The 19,780-nt window shown below is 61.3% G+C and overlaps 1 protein-coding gene and 1 long non-coding RNA gene across 14 annotated transcripts in view; one reads left to right on the top strand and one right to left on the bottom strand.

The window, feature by feature from the left end:
• BEGAIN (brain enriched guanylate kinase associated) overlaps positions 1-19,780 on the bottom strand; it is a 46,974-nt gene that overhangs the window by 13,155 nt on the left and 14,039 nt on the right. For 2 of the 13 annotated variants that reach the window (XM_036991584.2, XM_036991578.2), the window contains exons 1-3: positions 17,822-17,916; positions 17,347-17,375; positions 434-523 (exon numbers count right to left, since the gene is read on the bottom strand). In XM_036991584.2, coding sequence (XP_036847479.1) covers positions 434-523; positions 17,347-17,375; positions 17,822-17,866 — 164 coding nt within the window. In that variant the 5' untranslated portion in view covers positions 17,867-17,916. Of the gene's footprint in view, positions 1-433; positions 524-16,545; positions 17,469-17,821; positions 17,917-17,968; positions 19,336-19,780 lie in introns of those variants that run through there. The other 11 variants (XM_036991582.2, XM_036991580.2, XM_036991579.2 and 8 more) reach the window with 11 other exon arrangements.
• LOC118967125 (uncharacterized) lies at positions 17,391-19,467 on the top strand. Its single transcript, XR_005053975.2, has 3 exons — positions 17,391-17,531; positions 17,734-18,922; positions 19,329-19,467. It is a non-coding gene; the product is annotated as an uncharacterized lncRNA (long non-coding RNA).

Raw genomic sequence — 19,780 nt, 5'->3', positions numbered from 1 at the left:
GCCTGGGAGGCTCAGGCGGCTCTGCTCAGACTAGCCCGGGAGGGTCCCTTTGCTTTGACCTTCGTCCTGGTGAATCAAACCAGGATCTGAACCTGACCTGGGGAGAATGTGTGGGTCAGTGGGTGCCTCCTGGTTCCCTCCTTGCCTCCAGAAGCCCCTGGAAGCTCTCTGCTGCCTCACGGGGAAGGACGGCGGGTTGTCTCGGCGCAGAGTGGGGCCGTGAGCAGTCCTCTCCTGCCCTCTGCCAGGACCTTCCCGGAGCCCTTGGCTGGGGCCGGGATGGCACAGAGGAGCGGCGAGGACGCGCTGGCGGCCCGGCACTCCGCCCCTCGGCCACACCATCTGTCTCTGGGGAGTTGACGCAGACACTGGACGGACGTCTGGGGACAGATGCAGAGACACCGGGGAGCTGGGGAGACAACAGGTATGTTACCTGTCCCAGAGCGAGGGCGAGGACCTGGCCAGTCGGCCCTGCAGGACGCGGGGCTGCCCGAGGCAGGAGGGCACCCAGGGGCTGCGCAGCCTGTGGGCGAAGAGGACAGAGCTGCTCAGAAGAGGGGGGCGGGCCACCACGGGCACAGCCACAGAAAGATGGGGAGTCGCCCCCACACAGCAGGAATGTCAGCTGAGTGGTGGGGTGTGAGTGCAGACCCAGCTTGGGCACCTGCCAGCCCTGCTGCCTGAGCTCATCGGTGGCACCGAGTCCCACCAGTGGCACAGGCCCCACCCACAGGCCTGCCTCCACCATCTCGGCCTCAGGTGGAGTCACTGGGGGGCAAGGTACCCCCAGCTCTGAGTTCCTGTCTGGCACCTGCTCCTTGCATGAAGGACCTGTTGGTCAAGACACCGGGAGGCAGGGAAGATGGGGGGATAGTGGGACCCCTCCCCCACCCCTGCTGGGAGGCTGTGCTGGGTGCACGTGCACGGACGCTTGGAGGCTTGGGGACCCAGCGGATGTCACGGTTCCAGGGCAGGGCCCACATGACCCTCCGGGGTCCCCTTCTCACCCAACCCTGCCTGTGGCCTGTCTGGGCTGGGCAGTGGGTGGGTAGTTGAATACACGAAGGGACATGGGCTTGCCTGCCCTGCTTGTGGTGCCACCCTACTGGGGGCACCGGGCTGTGTTCACAGCCTTAGCTATGAGTCTGTGGTGATCCCCGCCCTGCAGTCTTTCCAGGGACTCTCCTGGCGGCCTGGTTGGCCCTGGGGTCAAAGCAGAAATTTGATGAAAGGGTGCTGCCAATCAGCTTCCAAACAACGCTGAGAGACACGCATGGGCACGTGTGTGAAGAGAAAAAGGCACGGTCCCGTGGAAGAGTGACCGCACATGGGCAGCCCCCAGAAGTGAGGGAAAGAAAGAAATGTTAATGCTATGGGTGTTGGGGGGGGGTTCTGGGTCATTTAAAATTATTCTTTGGTACTTTCTCTTGATTTGTCATATTTCCCATAGTGAAGATCAAAAATCAGAAAAAAATTTGCTAAGGAACAAATACTGCCAAAAAATAAAAAAGAGGGTTTTCAGTGTCGATGTGACAGACTGAACCAGGAAGCAGGGATGCCCTCGGCCCTGGGCCACGAGCTGCCTTTGGGTCACCATGCCTGCGAGCCCCCGTTTTCTCATCTGGGGAGTGGGCTGCCCTTGGGCCTGGTCTCCTGAGCAGGTCTTCTTTCTGCAGGACGGAGCCTCAGCACGCTGTGCGGGCAGGTGGGGGGCCGGGAGGGGGGCTTGGTCTTTGGGTGGACTGGACTTTGGGATTCCATTCCCAGCGTGCCCCCTCAGCCACACCCCAAACAGAGAGCAGGTGCAGGATTGGCCAGACACCACCACTCTGCCCTCCATGGCTCAGCTGGAGCCAGCAATTCCTGCGGGGTCCCCTGCGGGACCTCGGCAGCCAGTCCCCACCCCAAAAGCCCCATCCACAGTGGGAACTCCCAGCAGGTGAATTTCCAGAAGAGAATATGGGAGGCTGGGACCCAGGGGGAAGCTGAGGCCCAGAGAAGGGGCGGGGCTTGCTTGGAGGCACAGCAAGTGGAGGGCAAGGCTGTGACGTGACCCAAACTCTGCCTCGGTCACACACAGGGCATGTATCACTGAAAACCCGCTCCTGTTCTGATGCAAATTCTCATTCCTAGACTGTGGTGTGGGGCGTGCCCCTGTCCTAGAGATGAGAAAAATGGGGCCCAGAGAGGTCAAGCAACTCTCCCAAGATCACACAGCAAGTCTGGGGTGAGGACAAGATGAGAACCAGCTGAGGCTGACCTGTCCTGAGTCACGGGGGCCTTGGTGATCTGGGGTCCCCTGCATGGATGTGGGTGTCGTTATGTGGGGAACAGCCAGCACCTGGCCCTGTGTGTCTCTCAGGCAGAGATCGGCCCTGCGGGCCTGGAGCCCTACAAGGGTTGCAGGCAGGATAGGCCCCAGGGAGCACTGTGGGGGGTGGGGGATGTTAGCAGATGCCTGGCTCCTCCCCTGAGGAGTGCCTGGCTCAGGGAACCAGGGAGTGTAGCCCAGCCAGCTCTGAGGGGCTGTGGGCACTGGCTGGGGGCTTTGGGGGCAGAGAAGGGCACACAGCAAGTGTGGGATGCTTGTCCCACCTCTTCTCAACCCTGGAGGGGCTCCAGCATCACCCACATCACACAGCTGAGGCCACCTGGTCCCTTCTCACCTAGTCCAGGGCGGAGAGGAGGAAGTGGGTCACAGCTGTGCTATGACCTCTGGCCTGCCCTCACTGCCCAGCCCATCTTTGGCTCTCAGACCTCAGGATCTGGCCTGGCAGCCGTGCTCCAGCAACACCAGATTGCTTGTCGTTCTTCACATGCTGCAGGCAGCTTCTCATCTTGGTGACTTTGTCCCCACGTGCCCTCTGCCAGTGTGGCGCTCACACCCTCCTGCCCCAGGCTACCTGGGTGGGACCCTGAGACCCTGGCCACCCTAGCTGGCTGTGGGTGGAGGTCAGTGGTCAGGAGATGCCCCATCGTCAGGAAGCATTTTGGGGCTGAGTTGTCCCATTCACTGCTGAGTGACGGGCCAGGGTCTCCCGCTCCACCCTTGTCCTTGAACTCCAATCCAACCCCAGCAGCCAACAGCCGTCACAACACCCAGTCACGCCATGTCCCAGGAGCCCTCTCCCCAGGTGCCCGCCCCTCAGACCCACCACTGCCTCCGCCTCGCCCTGTGCGGGCACCCTGTGCCCTCACTTGTGCTGGCCTTTGGGCCACTCAGTCCCCCAGGCCCCTTCCTTCTGCTTCAGCACCTGTCTCTGCTGGCCCTTGGCTGCGGACACACCTTCCCAGCTCTTCCAGGGCGGCCCCTCTTCTCCCTTAGGCTCCTGCCTCCTGGGACACCCCTGCCCCCTCTCACTTCTCAGGGACAAGGAACTGCCATGCCTGTGCCTGTGGGGCTGGCCTTCCCGCTTCCCCTGCTCCCCAGAGGCCCGGGGCTGGGTCTCTGCTGAGGCGGCTCTGCCCGCTGCCCCACACGGGCACCATTTCTAAGTCTCCCTGCAAAAAGCTTTGTGCCACTAGGCCTTTCACAGCAGGAGACAACCCAGTGCTCCCTCTGCCCCTGCAGAGACCCTCGTGTGCCCTGGCCTGTGCCCCTGTGTTTGGCAGCCACCGGTTTTCTGCATATCTCAGTAGAATCTTTCCCTATTCCCCTTGACTTTGACGGCTGCCTTGCTGATTCCATCCCCTGCACCTTCCCTGTCCCTTTGGGAGCCCCCTCTGGACCTTTCCTGAGGGGCAGGTGGTGTGAAAGGTCAACCAGCACCCCCCCCAGCACCTTCCAAGGGCCCGCCCTGCCCCAGGTGCCTGCACAAACCTGTTCACCTAGTCTCAGGCCACTGGGGAAAGGAGGTGTGCACCACACCCACTTTACAGAGAAGGAAGCTGAGGTTTGTGGCAATCAAGGAATGGCCCCTCTGAGGTCCCACGGCCCTGCTAGGGTTCAACACCAGGCCAACTGCTCTTCCCCTCATGCTGAAATGACAGATTTCAAGGCAAACTGTGGTGCTGTATCTATGGAACTGTTCCCCAAATAAGGGCAGGCACAGCCACCATCTCCCTGTGAGGCCTGCTCATCAGAGGCAGACTGGAGCCCACGAAGCAGTGACCTTTGCAGGGTGCAGTGCAGGAGCCCATCCCACTTCCTGCTGGGTCCCTGAGCCACTCCCCGGAGGAGGAGCTCCGCCCGGCAGCATCACCGACTCAGACACACGGCCCGGCCGCCAGGTGACCTCCGCACAGCCACAGCCCGCAATGCCACGCGCACAGGGACCTGCCCTGGGCTACTGCAGGGGCCAGGCTGCTGTGCAAAGTTCCTGGGGAAGGGCGTGTGCACACGTGTGTGCATGTGGACCAGGGGAGGGGCCTGTCACAGTGCTGACTTGGGGGCCCACAGCCCGGAGGGGTCACCTGCTCAGGCCAGGAGGTGCAGGGACTTCTCAAACCCAACACCTGCCTGGGACCTGCTCTCTTCTGGCCCGCAGACCAAGGTCGCCCAGTGGAACCATCCCCCTCCCTCCTGGACCAGGGGGCTCTGCTTCTCCCTCCTGCCCAGGGACTGGAGCCGGGAAATGCCTCATCTCACTCATCTTATCAGGAGGCCTCAGTCCTCCTCCTGCTGCCCGCACTGCACCCCCCGCCACCCCCACCGCCAAGGCAGAACCACATGCAGGGAGCTGGCAGCACCATGGCCTGGTGTGCCCTCAGTGGGTGGGCAGACAGCAGGGTGCCCAGAGCTGGGGCAAAGCAGGACAATCCAGGCTGGTGGATGGAGCAGCTGCAGTGTCACCCCTGGACCTTTGCATACATCACCCCTCCTGCTCAGCACATCCCCTTCCCTGCTCTTTGGTTCACTCTATTCACCTCCTCCAGGAAGGCCTCCCTCTGGGTCAGGAGCCCTCCTTGCTATCCCTGCCTCACCTTTACAATGCAAAGGGGTCCTCTTTGAGCTCAGGTTTGTGTCTGCTCCTCCTCCACAGGGTCCCAGAGCCTGGTGCAGGGCTCGGCACACAGCAGGGCCTGGCGGCCAGGCGCTGGAGAGGCCCATGACCTCTGCGCAGTCCTGGTCACAGGAGAGCACAGCAGCCCTAAGCTCCCAGCGGCCCACCCAGAAAAGGCCTGGGGACTCTGGCTCTCAGAGGGGAACAGAGATAAACAGTAGGACCCCGGGGATCCAAGGAAGGCCGGAGTGGGGTTGGGGTGGGGTGGGGTAGAGTCAGAGCTGCTTAGAAGAGCAGCCATCAGCCCTGGTGATCCCTCAGTGCCCATTCTCTGTGGGTCAAATGCTGTCCACATTGGTCTTCATCAGGCCTGGACGGTAGACAAAGAGTCTGGGCTCTGAGCAGCGACATGTGACTTGAAGTGTCACATGTAAATCAGGCCAAATGCAGGCCTCCCAGCCCCCAGCCTGGGGCTCTGTCAACCTCTCCCAGCTACTAGAATCCACAGGAAGGCACATATGCTGCCCCTTGGAGCTTGGCTGGGAACACGGGGCCCCAGGGTAGCCTGGCACTCAGAAAACCAACACACTGAGACAATGACAGGGGGCAAAAGGGGTGACTGGGGTGGGTTGCAGTGCCTGGGGGTGGGGGAGAGTCAGGCCCCAGTCCAACTCCCAGACCCACTGGGTGCACCCTGTACCCTCACCAATGCCAGCTCCCTTTCTTATCACACTTCTGACACCACACTCTCTAGCTCACTCCCTCTGATGCCCCCCAACTCCGTTAGCGCTACCAGATTCTCACAGCCCCTTCCCCACCTTGTCCTCACTGTGTCACTCATGCGCCAAGTTTCCCTCCCCCTTTCTCCTTTCACTGTATGAATATTGGGGCCAAACTCCAACCTCATTAGGGCCACCACTCCATCAACTGGGCATGCCTCTCACATGGACAGCAGAAAGTCACTTGGCTGAGCTGACAGGCCTCTTTCTGCTCATTCAACAGAATGGCCAGGGAATCATACCACATTTTCTGTTCCCTTCACTTTCCCGCCACTTGGAAAATGGCTTCACACATCTCTGCTCAACCTCCCAGCACCTCCTCCCCAGCCCCACTCACAGCTGATGACCTTCCTCTTCTGCTGAGAAAGGGGACTCACCCAGATGCCACCTACCAGCATCTGCCCCAACACCTGGTGCCACACACATCACTGCAGACAACCTGCCAGGCAGCCCCTCACCCCCCTCGCTCCTGAGCCACCAATGCCTACCACTTGTGGATCATTTCCTCGGGCACACAAACAAGAGGTACTGTTCCCACATTGAGAGCAGCCTGCTCCTGCCCCTCTAGGTACAGCCCCTGTTCTCTGCTCCATGCAGCATGGCCTGTCCTTGCCCCCATCCTGCCAGGGATGCCCACCTGGCTCCTGCTGGCCCGTTCTCCGTCCTCATGGGGCGGGAGCCCTCCGCAGCCAGGGACGCAGCCGGCTCCTCCTCACACACCCCTCGGCCCCTCTGTGGGTGCTCCTCTCCATGACCTCCTGTCACGGGTGGGTCCCCAGGATCAGACCGCCAGCCGCTCCCCGTCCCTGGGTATGCCCAGCCCACAGTGACCCCAGCCACAAATACCGTTTCTCTGCTGAGGACCCCAGATTTACGCTCCCCCGATGCCAGGTGTTTACCCACCCTTCCGTGCCCACTGTGCTGGGATGTAGCATGGGCAGCTGAGTCCCGCAACCCTCTCCCAAACCACAGCCTTCCCTCCCCCTCCCCCCCAGTGCCGCAGCTGTCGCCCCCTGCTGGCGAGCATGCCGGACTCCTCTCTCTCCCCTGTCCTTCCAGGCCCCCGCCTCTGTCTCCCGAATATCTCCTCCAGCTCTTCCAGCGCCACCCACCGCTCTGGGCCCAACTTCCCTCATGGTATTGCTGCACCGCCTCCTCACTGGCGTTCTGCTCCTGCTCCCATCCACTCCCAGCCTAAGTCAAATCCATCCCCCCTCCGCTCAAAACCTGAGCACAACCCCTGCCTCCCCTGGACCAAAGCCAGTGTGTTCACACTGGTCACCTGATGGGCAGGTGGCCTTCCTACCACCCTCTGGACCTCACCTTCCACCCCCCCTCCTCCCCCAGCCACATTCAGCGTGCTCCTGCCACAGGGCCTCTGCACCTGCTGTTCCTGATGCCTGGCTTCTTCCCGGTTGCCCCCTCTCCTGAAGAGGACGTCCCTGGGCTCTGCAGGCTCCCTCTTTCCCCTGCCCTGCTGAGCCTGTGCGTCCCCAGCCTCACCCCCTCAGGCGGGAGCTCCACAGTACAGGGGTTTCTGTCTGCCTCCCTCCCTGCTGTATCCGCAGACCCTGCGGCAAGCCTGGCAGGCAGGAGGGCCCAGTGAATGTTGGAAGAATGAATGAAAACCACCCGAGAAAGTGTATCGTACAGATGAGCAAACTGAGGCTCAGGGAGAGAGAGCACCCAGCCCGGGTCCGCAGTCTGCAGGCCCCCCGCCGCCCCGCCCGATTCCCCTCGCCGCATCCCATGCTCCGGGCTTTGCCTTGCCTCTGAGAGTTTGGTTTTGTTCATCTTGCCTGGCCCAAAGAAGCTGCTGCCTTCCTTCTCTAAGGGCTGACGCCCCCCCAAAAGGAGCTTGAGAGGGTGAAGTTTGAATTTCAGATCAATAAGTGTTCAGTGTAAGTATGCACCAAACATGGCATGGGACACACCTACACTACCTAAGTACCCAGCTGTTGATCTGGAATTCACATTTCATGGGGCACCCCAGACTTTCATCAGGAAGCCCAAACAGGGAGGCAGGGGTGACCCCATGGACGAGGGCCTCCAGCACCTGCAGAAAAGGCCTGGAGGTGAGGCCATCCAGAGAGGGGTGTGGCCAGAGCCCACGCCCAGGGGAGGGGTGGAGTGGGGGTGGGCTGGGGTCAACAGGCCATGTCCAGTCCTCCCACTCAGAGTGCTTAGATCCGGAGGGAGCAGCACCCCACAGTGGGGAGGGCTGGCAGCAGGCTCAGGTGGGGGGCCCGTCCCCCTGGTGAGTGAGCCAGGACAGGGATCGCTAAGGGGGGCCGCCACGGGAGAGCGGGCCAGGAAGTGTCCCTGGACTCTTGGCTGTGTCGGGATTCCCTGGCACCCTGGTGACACCTTCCTTCCCAGCACCCAGCCTGTCCTCTGTCGGCCCCTCTAGACTTGGAGGCCTGGAAAGCGGGCTGTGCACAGCTTGGCCCTGCCCCCTCCCCTGCCCCAAGGCCATACCTGCCCTTCACCCAGAGTCGGTGTCCAGGGGGCGTCCACAGGGAGGTGGTGCATGGAAGGCATGGAGTGGGTCCCATGGGGGGTGAGGCGTGCCCCCAGGGGCCCCCAAATTAATGTCCCAGTGCCTGCCCTCCCTGCCCTGGAGCCCAGGTGAGAAGGAGCTGCCATTCAATACTTTGATGACCAGGTTCATTACTGCCCACCAAGAACCCACGCTGGCTTCATTAATTTGACCACCCCAGCGACGGCTCACCACTGCAGCCAAACATGGCATACATTAATTGGATGAGTGGGGGCGGCCTGTTTCTGGAATTCTGGGGATCAGGAAGGTAATCAGGGCTGTGGGAGGCTCATCGGTGACCCTGGACTATGGGGTGTGGAGCAGCAGGCCCACTCTGTACCCCCTCTACGCCTCACTGGCCTCTTTGGGATGCCCTGGGTCCCTGGTTGGTCCCACTCTGCCCCCAGCTCCCCACCTGCCCCGCACCTCTCCACACCCACAGGAGACAGTCCTGAGGGTGAAACAGTCAGGAAAGAAATGCCTGGAGCTCTGACAGTGGACTTTCAGCATCAGCGGTGGGCTAGGAGGCACTGTGGCTGAGGAACGAGGCCACCTTTCTAGGCACCAGTTTCCCCATCTGTAATCAAAGCCCAAAGGGGCGCTTGCGACCATTATAATCTCCTTCTGGAAGGTTCTCTCTGAGATAAGCCCCATTCAATCATTTGCTCACGCAGTGAGACCTACTGTGTGCCATGGTGGTGTCCCCATTACCTCCTCACCCAAGGCCTGGGGCAGCGGGGTATGCTGCCCCTTGTATAGATGAAGGAACTGTGGCCTGGGGGTGAGGGCCTTTCTCAAGGGCACCTGCCTAGTGAGCAGGGAGCCAGGATTAGGACTCCCCCAGGATGCCCTGCCCTCTCCAGGGCGGCCTCCCCAAATGTCACCAATGGTCCCCAACCTCGGCCCTCACCCTCCTGCAAGGCACAGGGCTGGGGGCACCACGCCCTGCTGAGCAGAGTTCCCCCACCCTGGGGCCGCGAGGGGCATGCAGCAGGTTCCACAGCCTGCCACATTCCCCCAGCACACACTTCGTGTACACCCAAACCTGCCCAGCTCTGTCATCATCTTCTCGGGTGGAGGCAGCTCCACTAAGACAGACGCCCTGGTGCTGCCCCCAGGGGCTGATGGCTCCCCCCAGCCTCTGGGCGACTATGGGGGATGGGGGAAGGAACCGACTCTCAGGTGGCAGGGAGAGGGAAGGGAGCACGTACAGGCACAGGGGGCCAGCGCCTGGGGCAGGGCACAGGTGAGGCCTCATAGCGGCTGCTTTGGCCTTGGGTAATGGGGTCAGGCGCAACTCCGAGAACAGCCACACAGCACACCCTTGCTCTAAAGTACCCAGCCACCACCAGGACTGGCGACGTGCCCTGCCTGGGCACAGTGCAGACAGTCTAGGGGTGCAGCAGGCCCCTGCCCCCGGCTCTGGGATTCTCTCGTGGTCCCGACTCAGTCTAGGACCGTCAGTCTCATCCCCCTGCCCTGCCTCACCAGGTCCTCTCTTTCACAATGGAAAGAGTGTCACCTGCCCAATGGTTGGTGAGATAGGGCAAAATGAGGCCATCTGGGGGAGGGCAGGCAGTTAACAGCCAGAACTAAGCAATACAGCATTAACCATGTGCCAATTTAATCCTCAAAACAGCCTACTAAGGTAGGTGCTATTATTATTATATCCATTTCACAGAGGCAGAAACTGAGAATCAGGTTCAGAAATTCGCCCAAGACCACAGAGCCAGTAAACAGCAGATCTGGAATTCAAGTCCATTGATTCTACCTTCTGATCATATACTTCATCAGGGAGGCTTCCCAGAGGAGCGGGGACTCAGATGGGCTGTGCGGACAGGAGACTTTGAAGGGCAGGACTGAAGAAAAGAGAACAGTCCATGAGGAGGGTCTCTTGTAATGCCCTGATTCCCAAAGGTGAGGAAAAATATCAAGGTGCGGTGGTCATTCACACCATAGTAAGAATTAGTCCATAAGCCTTCCTCCTCTAGGATCAGGTTTCGAAGTGAAGTAGAGAGCCTTGAAGGACCCCACTCAGGGTGGGGCTGGGCCTGCTGGCTGGGGTGGAGAAGACAAGAGGTGGAGAGTAGAGGGTCTAAAGGGGAGGGACAAGGCAACTCAACAGCAACCCTGGAGGTGTCAGGTGAATCCCAGCAAGTGGCCAGCCCCACTGCAGGACTTCCTGTTGAGCTGACAGGTCCGAGACCACATGCCAGTCAGGGCTCAGGCCTCCAGTGAGCATCTACTGCCCGCCCACTCTGTCCCAGGGACTGGGGTGCCCTCCAGCACAGGGGTCTGCCCAGAGCAGGTGGGTAGCGGTTCGCTACAGAAAGGGGACACCCTGGGCCCATAGGTGAGCCAGCAGCCTGCACAGCTGCTAACCCCTCTCCCCCCACAGCTGTCCCTGTCCCAGGTCACGGCCGCTCCAGCCTCTCAGTTCCTCAGGCCTGATACCCAGAGGTTGTCAAGGTGCACCCCCTTCCTTTGCACCCCACATTCAGTCTGTCAGGAGACCCATACACTTTCCTCCATGACATACCAGAATCCTCTGCCCACCTCAGTGACCAGCGCCCCAGTGCGAGCTGCCATCCCCTCTCCCCTGGCCCCTGCACTGGCCTCTGCCTGGGCTCCCACCTCTGTCCCATTCCCCGGCCCAGTCTCAGTGCAGCACAGACCTGGCCACATCATGGCCCTGCTCACAAGCCCTCAGCAGTCCCCAAGGGTCAGGGTCAAAGGTCCTTTCTGGACCCCAGGGCTCCACCTGTCCCCCATCATCTCCCTGGCCTCCCAGGCACTGGGCCCAACCGCTCGGGCCTCTCTCATTTCGTATGGTGAGCTACCTCCTCTCACCTCTGCACCTGCTGCTCCCCCTGCCTGGAGCTCTCTCCGCCTGAACGCTGGCGTGACGTCCCTGCCGTCTGCTCAGCTCCGCACCCAGGCGTCACCCTCCCAGGCCTGCCCAGGCCATGCTCTGTGGAACTGTGGTCCCTACCCTCACGCCGTCACTGCCCTTCTGGTTTGGGGTGGGAGTTTTGGTCCCACAGCACTGGTTGTATGATTTACTTTAAAAAGTTTTCTGTCCCCCCTAACTAGAGGATGTCTGTGTCACCACTGTACCCTCAGTGCTGGCAACAGCCTCTGGCAGGTAGTGGGTGCTCAATAAATATCTGTCAAATATGCGATCAATCAACATATCAAATCACCAGGACAACCCAGAGGGTACCCCCGGGACAGAGGACTCCCTGGAGGGGCAGGCATGGAGGCGGGCAGGCCAGGGCACTGTGACCATGGGAGCAGAGCCATGCCAGGGATGAAGGGGGCCTGGATGCCACACAAGGGGATTGGGTCTTCTGAGGGGCATGTGGGAGCCTGGAGGTGTTGGGGGTGCTCCCTCAGCTCTGAACTTCAAGAAGGGCACTGGTGTGGCCCTAAGGAGGGGGGCCTTGGAAGCAGGGGACAGGAAGCCTGCCTGAGGGGACAGGCGTCCTGGGCATCCACAGGCCAGCATGCTGCCTCATTTGGCCCAAACACAGGGGGGACCCCTCCCACCGGGCAGTGTCCAGCAGCTTGGAGGGGCAGTGGCTTTCCTGGCCCCAGAGGCTTGGACAAGCCCCCTTCTGCCTCTGGTCTCAGTTTCCCCAAACCCCAACAGCGATGTGATCCGTCACGGCTGGGAGGGCAAGAGGCCGAGAATTCCAAGGTCCGAGCTCAGCCACCATGCAGGGAGGAGTGCCCTGCCCGCCTGCCGTGGCTCCACGTGCTCTTCTCCCTCCTGCCGCTGTGCCTTTGCTCATGCTGTTCCCTGCCAGGCACACCCCCCTCACTCCAACTCATCTCAGTTCAAGTGTCCATTTCTTTCAGGCCAAATCCCTCCGCAGAGGTTCTCATAGTTCTGAGGGCCTCTTAGCAGGTGATTAAAAAACCAAAAACACCCCTACTCCCCGAGGGCTGAGTGGGGGAGGGGTAGTGGGGGAGCCTCTGCTCAGGCATCATGAGAAGTGGGACACAGCAGCCCTACCTCCTCCTCATCACTGTTTGCCACAGTTTAGTCTTAGTAAGAGCATTTACTGAGCCCCTACTATGTACCAGTTCTAAGCATGGGAGATCAGCAGAGGCTGCTGTTCTTGGGTGGGGGGGTTGGAGACAGGTAATAAGATAAATTAAAAACATCTCAACTCAGGTGGGATCAAAGTGGCAGAGGGATGGAGGGTTATCCTGTAAACGGAGTGAGTAGTCAGGAAAGCTCCTGTCCCCATGACATCTGAAAAAGATGTGAAGGAGGGGAGGCAGGAGTCATGTGGTATCTGGGGGAGAGCATTCCAGGCAGAAGGGAAGAGCATGTGCAAAGACCCTGTGGCTGGAGTCTGTCTGATGGAACAGCCGGAGGCCAGGTGGCTAGAAGGCGGCGGGAGAGTCATGGGAGATGAAGTCAGTGTGATGTTACATCTGTGAGATGACCTGGAATCCGTCAGTCTCTGTCTCTAGGCTGCCAGCCTGAGTTGCCCGTAGCATCCCCAGCCTGGAGAACGTCAGTCAGCACGGGGACCACGACTGTTAGTCACATGAGCAGATCAGAGATTATGGGCCCCAACATTTTCATGTCCCTATGTGAAAAAATCAATTTCAAGTGGATTAAAGACCAATAGTTTCATAACAATAGAAGGGTTTCTTCAACAAGATACAAAAAGCCTTAATCAAAAAGTAAATGCCTAAAATGTTCAACAGAATTAAAAGTAGAACTGTTCTTCGGAGGGCCATTTAAACTGTGAAAAGCAAGCGACCAGCAGGAGGTCTATCTGCCACATGGGTAACTGACAAGAACTACGGAGGAACCCCTACAAATCAGCATGACAGCCTGATGGACAAGCGTGCACAGGGCGCACAAATAGGGAACCCCAAGGGGGCGGTAGTCCAGGGAAGAGTCCTGTGCCCGCCACCTGATGATGCCAGGTGTTGGGAGGCCGTGGGGACACGGAGCTTCCTACTGCAGGGCGACGGCTCATGGGAGTGGCTTTGTCTTCTAAAGCTGACCAAAGGCGTGCCACAGGCTGCAGAAGGTCCACCCTGGGCGTGCCCCAGAACTGCCACACGTTTGCCCGAACACCTGGACAGAGATGTCCACTGCCCCTTCATTCACACAGTCCAGGCTGGAAGCTACCCAGACGCCCACCACCGAATAAACAGATCGCAGTGACTTTGCTCACAAATGCCGCTCCCGGCGACAGCCAACAAGGGACAGCTCTGTGCGCTCCTGAAAACACCATGCTTTGGTGAGAAAATGCCAGCCTGTAAAGCATAAGCTGAGACTCTGTACGTGAGGTTCTAGACCAGGCAACACAAAGCCCTGTCAGGGAGGGAGGCTCTGAGGGGGCCGAGCCGCAGGGAGAACACGGGGCCCCAGCACAAGCCAGGACCGGGGAGCCCCCCAAGCAGCTGGAGGCGGCCGCGAACGGGGGAGGGTCTGCAGGGTGGGGGGGGCCTGGAGGGCTGGCAGCATTCGGCTTCCTGACCTGTGCGGCGGTCCTCGTGAACTCAAATCTCTAAACTGCCCAGATATGTGTTACTTTTTCTGTATGCCTATCACAGTTCACAGCTTTGAACAAGTCAGTGTGGTGGGGGAGGGGCAGACTCAGAATGGGAGGAGCTGTGGGTGTCCTGGGCGCCTTCTGCATCCCAGCTGCCATGCGAGGCAACTGACCCACTTTCCTAGTATGCTAGAGGGGACCAAAGCTCACACAGAGAGGGGGGCTTGCCCCCAGGCGCACAGCCCAGTGGCTAGGATGGTCGTGAAGGCAGGGGACCCTGTGCAGGGGGAGGCAGGGAGGGGATTAATTTGGGGATTAGCAGCGTAGCCCCCTCAGCACACAGAGAGCCAGCCGGGACTCACTAATATCTGCAAATATTCGCGTATCACAGAAAGACGTTTCCAAGTGGGAGGACGGCTGAATGAGAGAGAGGCAAGGGGCAGGGGGCACACAAGGGGCCAGTGCAGGGCCAGTAAGGCCTCGGGGAGCCTTCCAGTGGGCCAGCCCCTTCCAGGCCCTGGGGCTGCAGGAATGGCGGGTCAGACCCACGCTCTGCTGGAAGGGGCCGACCTCTACTCCCCGCCCCTCACCTGTCTCCCTGAACACATCCTTGCCTCCTCAAGGCCCTAGGGCCTTTGTGCTCCTTGGAAGGCCCATCCTGTCTGTCCTTGCAAACTTGTATCCGTCTTCAAGCCTTGGTTCAAGTGTTCCCACTTCCAGGAAGCCCTCCCTGATACCCCAGGCCAGTGCCGCAGCCTGGAATTCCTAGAAGGACCTGTTGATGGGCCTGTGCCCCTGCTCTGGAGGGCTGGCCTGGGTCTTACTGTGTGTCTGTGTCCAGTGCCGGACCTGGCACAGGGAGCAGGAATGAGTCCCCTTGGGGCTGAGCAGCAAGAGGGTCACAAAAAGCCACAGAGAAAAGGTCAGGGAGGACAAGTAGTTTGTCATGTAGACAAGAAGGCAGGTGGAAGGGTATTCTAGGCAGAAGGAACAGCATGGCAAAGGCAGAGAGTTTGTTCAGGACTCAGAAGTGGCCCTGCAGGGAGGAGGGGGAGCTGCAGAGGGGCTGGGGCAGGGAAGGCCCTGCTTGCAAGAGTCACTGAGGGTCACAACATAGCCCTTTTGCTCATCCAACAAATATTCACTAGACCTCCCCACAAGCCAGGCTTGGTGGCTGGCACCAGGGGTGGGGGTATGTATGTCATGTGTCGATGGGCAGAGGGCCTGCCCCCTCAGAGCTCAGTTCAGATTCCCAGGCCTGGCTTGCTACTGGCAGACACTGACTTGGGGAGCAGGAGGCAGGATCTGGGCATGGTTTGTCTCTTCAGACACCCCAAAACCCCTTCCTTTGGACCACAAGTGCATCTCCTCCTGCCTGGGGCACCCACACTGTGCAGTTCGGATGCCCCACAGTGAACCTCCACCTGGGCCCCTGATATGGGCTAGGACCCAGGTAGGCATGGCACCCACAGCGTTTCATGTCATCCTACCAAGAACCCTGCAAGGTGGGGTGTTAGATCTTTACATCTGAGGAAACTGAGGCCCAGAGAGGGTCAGGACTTTGCCAGACACTGGCCTGTGGGACCCCAAACCCTGTAACTTACCATGCAGGACACCATGCTGACCAACGTCCCCTACAGGCTTCTGGGCCTCTTAGTCCTGGACCCCTGATACTAAATGCAGGACAGGGGCAGCTTAGACCCTACAGGGGCAGTCCTTGCACTGGGCAGGAAGAAATGGTCTGGAAAGGCCCTCAAGGCAGCTCTGAGAACTCTGAGAGGAGGGCAGGACCCTCCTTAATTCTGTGAGGCTATGCTGGGTCCTGGACACATAGGACCCCTGTTCCTGCTAGCTCCAGAATTCTGCCTCAGCTGACAGGGTGTGTGTCCTAATGCAGCCTAGAAGCCCAGGGCCTGACACTGCCACGGGCCTCAGGACTCAGCCAAGGGAAGCCCTCAGCCCACCAGGCAAAGCTTGATGCCCTCAGAAGCTCAAGAAGCAATCTGCCCACCCAGATCACCTGCCCACCTGTATCCTCTACCAGGCTGGGTCACGTCTCCGTCCCTGCTGCCCAGCACACAAAGTGGGCACTCAAGAGCCTTAACTGGGCATGGGAGTGTGGGAGAGAAAGAGAACCACAGGGGAACCTCCCCAGGTTGGCCTCAGGGCACCCCCCAAAGGCTTCCTTTCCTCAAGTCCCAGGGGAGTTAAGTAGCATCCCCTCCTCCACAGGAAACCCATTCCAGGTCAGGGCACTGATGAGATGACAGCCACTGTGGAGTGCTAGGGAGGGTCCTGGCTTGGGGTCAGAGGCCTGAGCTCATCTGTGTGGCCATAACCAGAGCTGCCACTCCCTGGGCCTCCCCAACCCCACCTAGACCTTGACCATGACAAGGTGGGCCTGGCTGAAGGTCGCATTTTGGGCCTGAACTATGCCAGCCTGAGATTGGACCCCTCCTCCCAGCCCTGGACAAGTGGGTGGTGGCCTTGTGGGACCCAGGAGGGTGTGGTGGGGCTGTTAGGTGCTGCACTCCACTTCAGTGGCCAGGAGATGGCCCTGCTCTGAGCATCCAGGCTGGGGTCTCTGTGTGAGCCCACCTACCCAAGGCTCCCACACAGGCGTTCCCAAGTGACTCGCCCACAGTACTAAGGGTCAGCTGAGGAGGCCCTGGGTCCCCTGACCCCTGGACCCAGGGATCTGCCATGTTACAAGCCTGGGCTCTGCTGGGTCCCTGCCCCGCAGGACCTCCGTGCACCTGCTAGAGTCCGCGGCACCGATGCTGGGTCTGGCCTTGGGAGGGAGGAGGAAGGGAGGCCAAAGGACCCTCTAGACGGAGACGGTGCTGATACTCAGCAGCCAGAGCCGGGCCCGCTGCCCACACAACGCCTCGGCTCAGACTCCGGAAGGAAAACACTGGAGGGGTGTTCCCAAAGTGGGGGTCAGGATGGCCGAGGGAAGTCGCGGAGGAAGTCGAGAATATCCAGATCGGCCGATCCTGGCCTGCCACGAAGGAGGACCAGGGGAGACCCCAGAGGCTCAAGTTTAGCACCCGGAGGGAAGCCACGGGGGACGGTCCCCAGACGCCGTCGCGGGGTTCCCCCAAAATGGCTCCAAAGGCGATCTCCTCGGCCGGCAGCGAGCATTCCATCCCCCACCCCGCCCCCACGAGGCGGAAACTTGAAAGCTTAGAACCAGGCAACTGTCCGCTGGGGGTGGGGCCCAGCGGGCGCGGGGCCCCGGGGCGGAACAGCAGGAGCGGAGACCCGGGGGGTCCCGGGAGAACTATCGAGAGTCCAGGCCAGGGCCCGGCGGCCGGCGCCCGCCGCGTACGCGCCCGCCCAGCCCTCGCCGGCGCGCCTCCTCCCCCCGCCCGCGGGGCTCCCCAGGGTCTTGCCGCGCGCACACACGCACCACACACAGGCGCCCCGGGCCGGGCCGGGCCTCCCGGGTGGGCGCGGGCCCCCTGGCGGCCTCGGGCAGGGCCCTGTCCCCCGCCCTCCCCAGCGCCCCCTCCGCCGACCCGGCCCCGCGAGCCGCGCCCGGGAGACGCTGCACTCACCTGAGTTTCTCCATGTCTGCGGCAGAGGCCTGCGAGAAACCAAACGATAGGGTCAGCGGGCAGGAGGCGTGAGCTGGGCCCCCGCGGGGCTGGGGGGTGGGGTGGGAAGCCCGGTCCGCGGGCGCCCAGCCGCCGGCAGCGGTTCTGGGACTCAGTCGGGGGGCCCGGCCCCGGCAGAGTAACAGGTGAGCCCGCCCCGGCTGCCGCGCTCCCCGGCACCGAGTTACGCCCCCCGGGGAGAGGAGGGGGCTGGTCCGGAGACCCGGGGTGGCGCGGCCCGGGGGGATCCTAGTCTCGCCCGAAGGAGGGGGACTGGGCCCGGCCCCGTTAGCTCTTCCGCGACCGAAGCCCCCGCTGCTCCCCCCACCCCCCCTTTAACCCTCCTAGCCCCGCGCTCCTTCCTTGAGGAAGCCGAGCTCGAAACGCAGAATCTCCGAGTCGGAGAAGGTTCAACCCGGGGGACTGGTAGCCGTACGGGACTGCTGAACCCGACACTCGCACAATCCGAGGATGACGGCATTTGGGACCCCAGACTACTCAGTCAGGACCCCGCTGGCCTCAGGTTCCGCGGTTCCGGGCCTGGCTCGCCCCTCCCGGGCCCGAGGGATTAACCCTTACGCACCCTGCTCGCGCGCGGGGCTCCCTGCCCGGCTTGCGCAGACCCGCCCGCGCGTGGCTCGGAGACCCTTCCTGCCCAGCCCGGCGCAGCGGGGCAGCCCTCCGTGCACCGGCCGGGAGGACCCACCCGCTGCCGTTAACCCTACGGGCGCCGGCGGACGGCCCGGACCGCAAGCGGCCGGGGCGGGATCGCACTTCCTGCGCGGAGCGAGGGGCGCGGGGCGGGATCTCCTCCGCCCGGGGGAGGCCGCTCCGGGGGCTTCCCCCAGGCTTTCCGAGCCATGACGCGCCTTAAGGGGGCCGGGGGGCCGAACCCAGGGACCACGCGACACACCTGGGAAGACTGATGACTGCCCATTCCGGCCCCTCGCGCCGGGCGCCGGCGCCGCGTCCGCCGGGAGCGCGCTCCGCTCGGGTCCGGGCCCCACACCGCCTCCCCCGCCGCCCCTCCGGGTGAGAGCGCAGCCCCGCCGCTGGGAGGCCTGGCCCGGGGGCCTCGGCCGCCAGCTCCCCGGGCGCTCGGGCAGCCCTCCGGGACTCCGCCGGCCTGTTTCCTTACCTGCGAGCTGGGGCTGGGGGCGGGGTAAGCGGACGAGGCGCTCTGTGCCCTTGAGCCCCGGCGGGCTGCGGAGGGGCTGGGTGGGGGAAGGAATTTCAGGAGAAAGGATCCCCAAGGGGCCGGGATTGGCTGCCAGACATAATCTCCAACACTCTGAAAGTTGTCGGAGCCCACGAGCCCGGACCCCTCTATATACCCTCCTCCGCGATACGAAGAGCTGCCTCTCCCCGGCCCACCCTTCCCCCAAAGACCCGGATGTACCCCAGGCCCACCTTTCCCAGGTCCCCATCACCGCGCGCAGCACCCTAGATCCCAGCATACAGCAGGCGCTCAATAAACACATGCGACGCATGCCTGGATCACCGTGGCACGCCTTTTCCTGACGATTGCTTTCTGGCTGTGAGTTCCGGGCTTCGGGCAGAAGCCCCGTCCCCTTCACCAGGGCACCCCCAGCGCCCAGCAGGCCTGACCTCCGCTGGGCAAGCGCGGGTGGGAGGAGCCGTGCCTTCCTAGGGGCAGCCCTCACCAGGTTCGGATCCAAGTCCAAAAGTCCCAGAGTTCCCTCATCTACCAACGGTTCCCCACTCATTCATTAGCTGCAGGTCAAGTTCTTGGGCTGGGGACCGGGCAGCATATGCCCGCCACAGGTTAATGGTTAAGAAATGAACCCCCACCCTGGTCCTGGGCGTCCACCCTGAGCACAGTAGCAAAGATAATGACACCACCACCCACCTCCCCTTACTCGCTGATAGCACAGTCTGCTCTCCAGGGCCACTAGCAGGGTGGCTGTCACTTCCATTTACAGACAAGGAAAGCAAAGCTCAAAGAGATGCGCCCAGCCAGGCCTGGATCCCATTCCTAGAGAGAAGCCTCTCCCACCCAAAGGCTGGGGCACCCCTCACAGGTCTCTATTGCCTCAATCACTCACAGTCAATGACCTGCCAGTAGGGTTGTCTAAAATTAATAAGAATATATTAAAATTTAATTTAAAAATTTAGCATTAATTATTTATATCGAATGTTTCAGTTCTTCTAAAAGGCCAGTCTTCCAGAAGGGACTCTGGAAAAGGCTTCTGAGTAGTCCTGGTGGCAGGGGGTGGGGAGTTTAAGTCGGGGTGGAGGCTGACAGGGAACAGGAGGGGACCGAGCTCTGGCACCTCAGCAGCCCCTCCCTTCACTCCGCTATTCCAGGCCCTGGAGTCTGGCTCTGCTCCTACGATGTCTCAAATTCTCCCCAAACCCAGTGCCTATGCCATAA

This window comes from Manis javanica, chromosome 8, assembly GCF_040802235.1.
Source record: "Manis javanica isolate MJ-LG chromosome 8, MJ_LKY, whole genome shotgun sequence".
Lineage (NCBI taxonomy): Eukaryota > Metazoa > Chordata > Mammalia > Pholidota > Manidae > Manis > Manis javanica.
The sequence above is the reverse complement of the archived record's forward strand: the minus strand, read 5'-3'. Positions and strand labels throughout refer to the sequence as shown.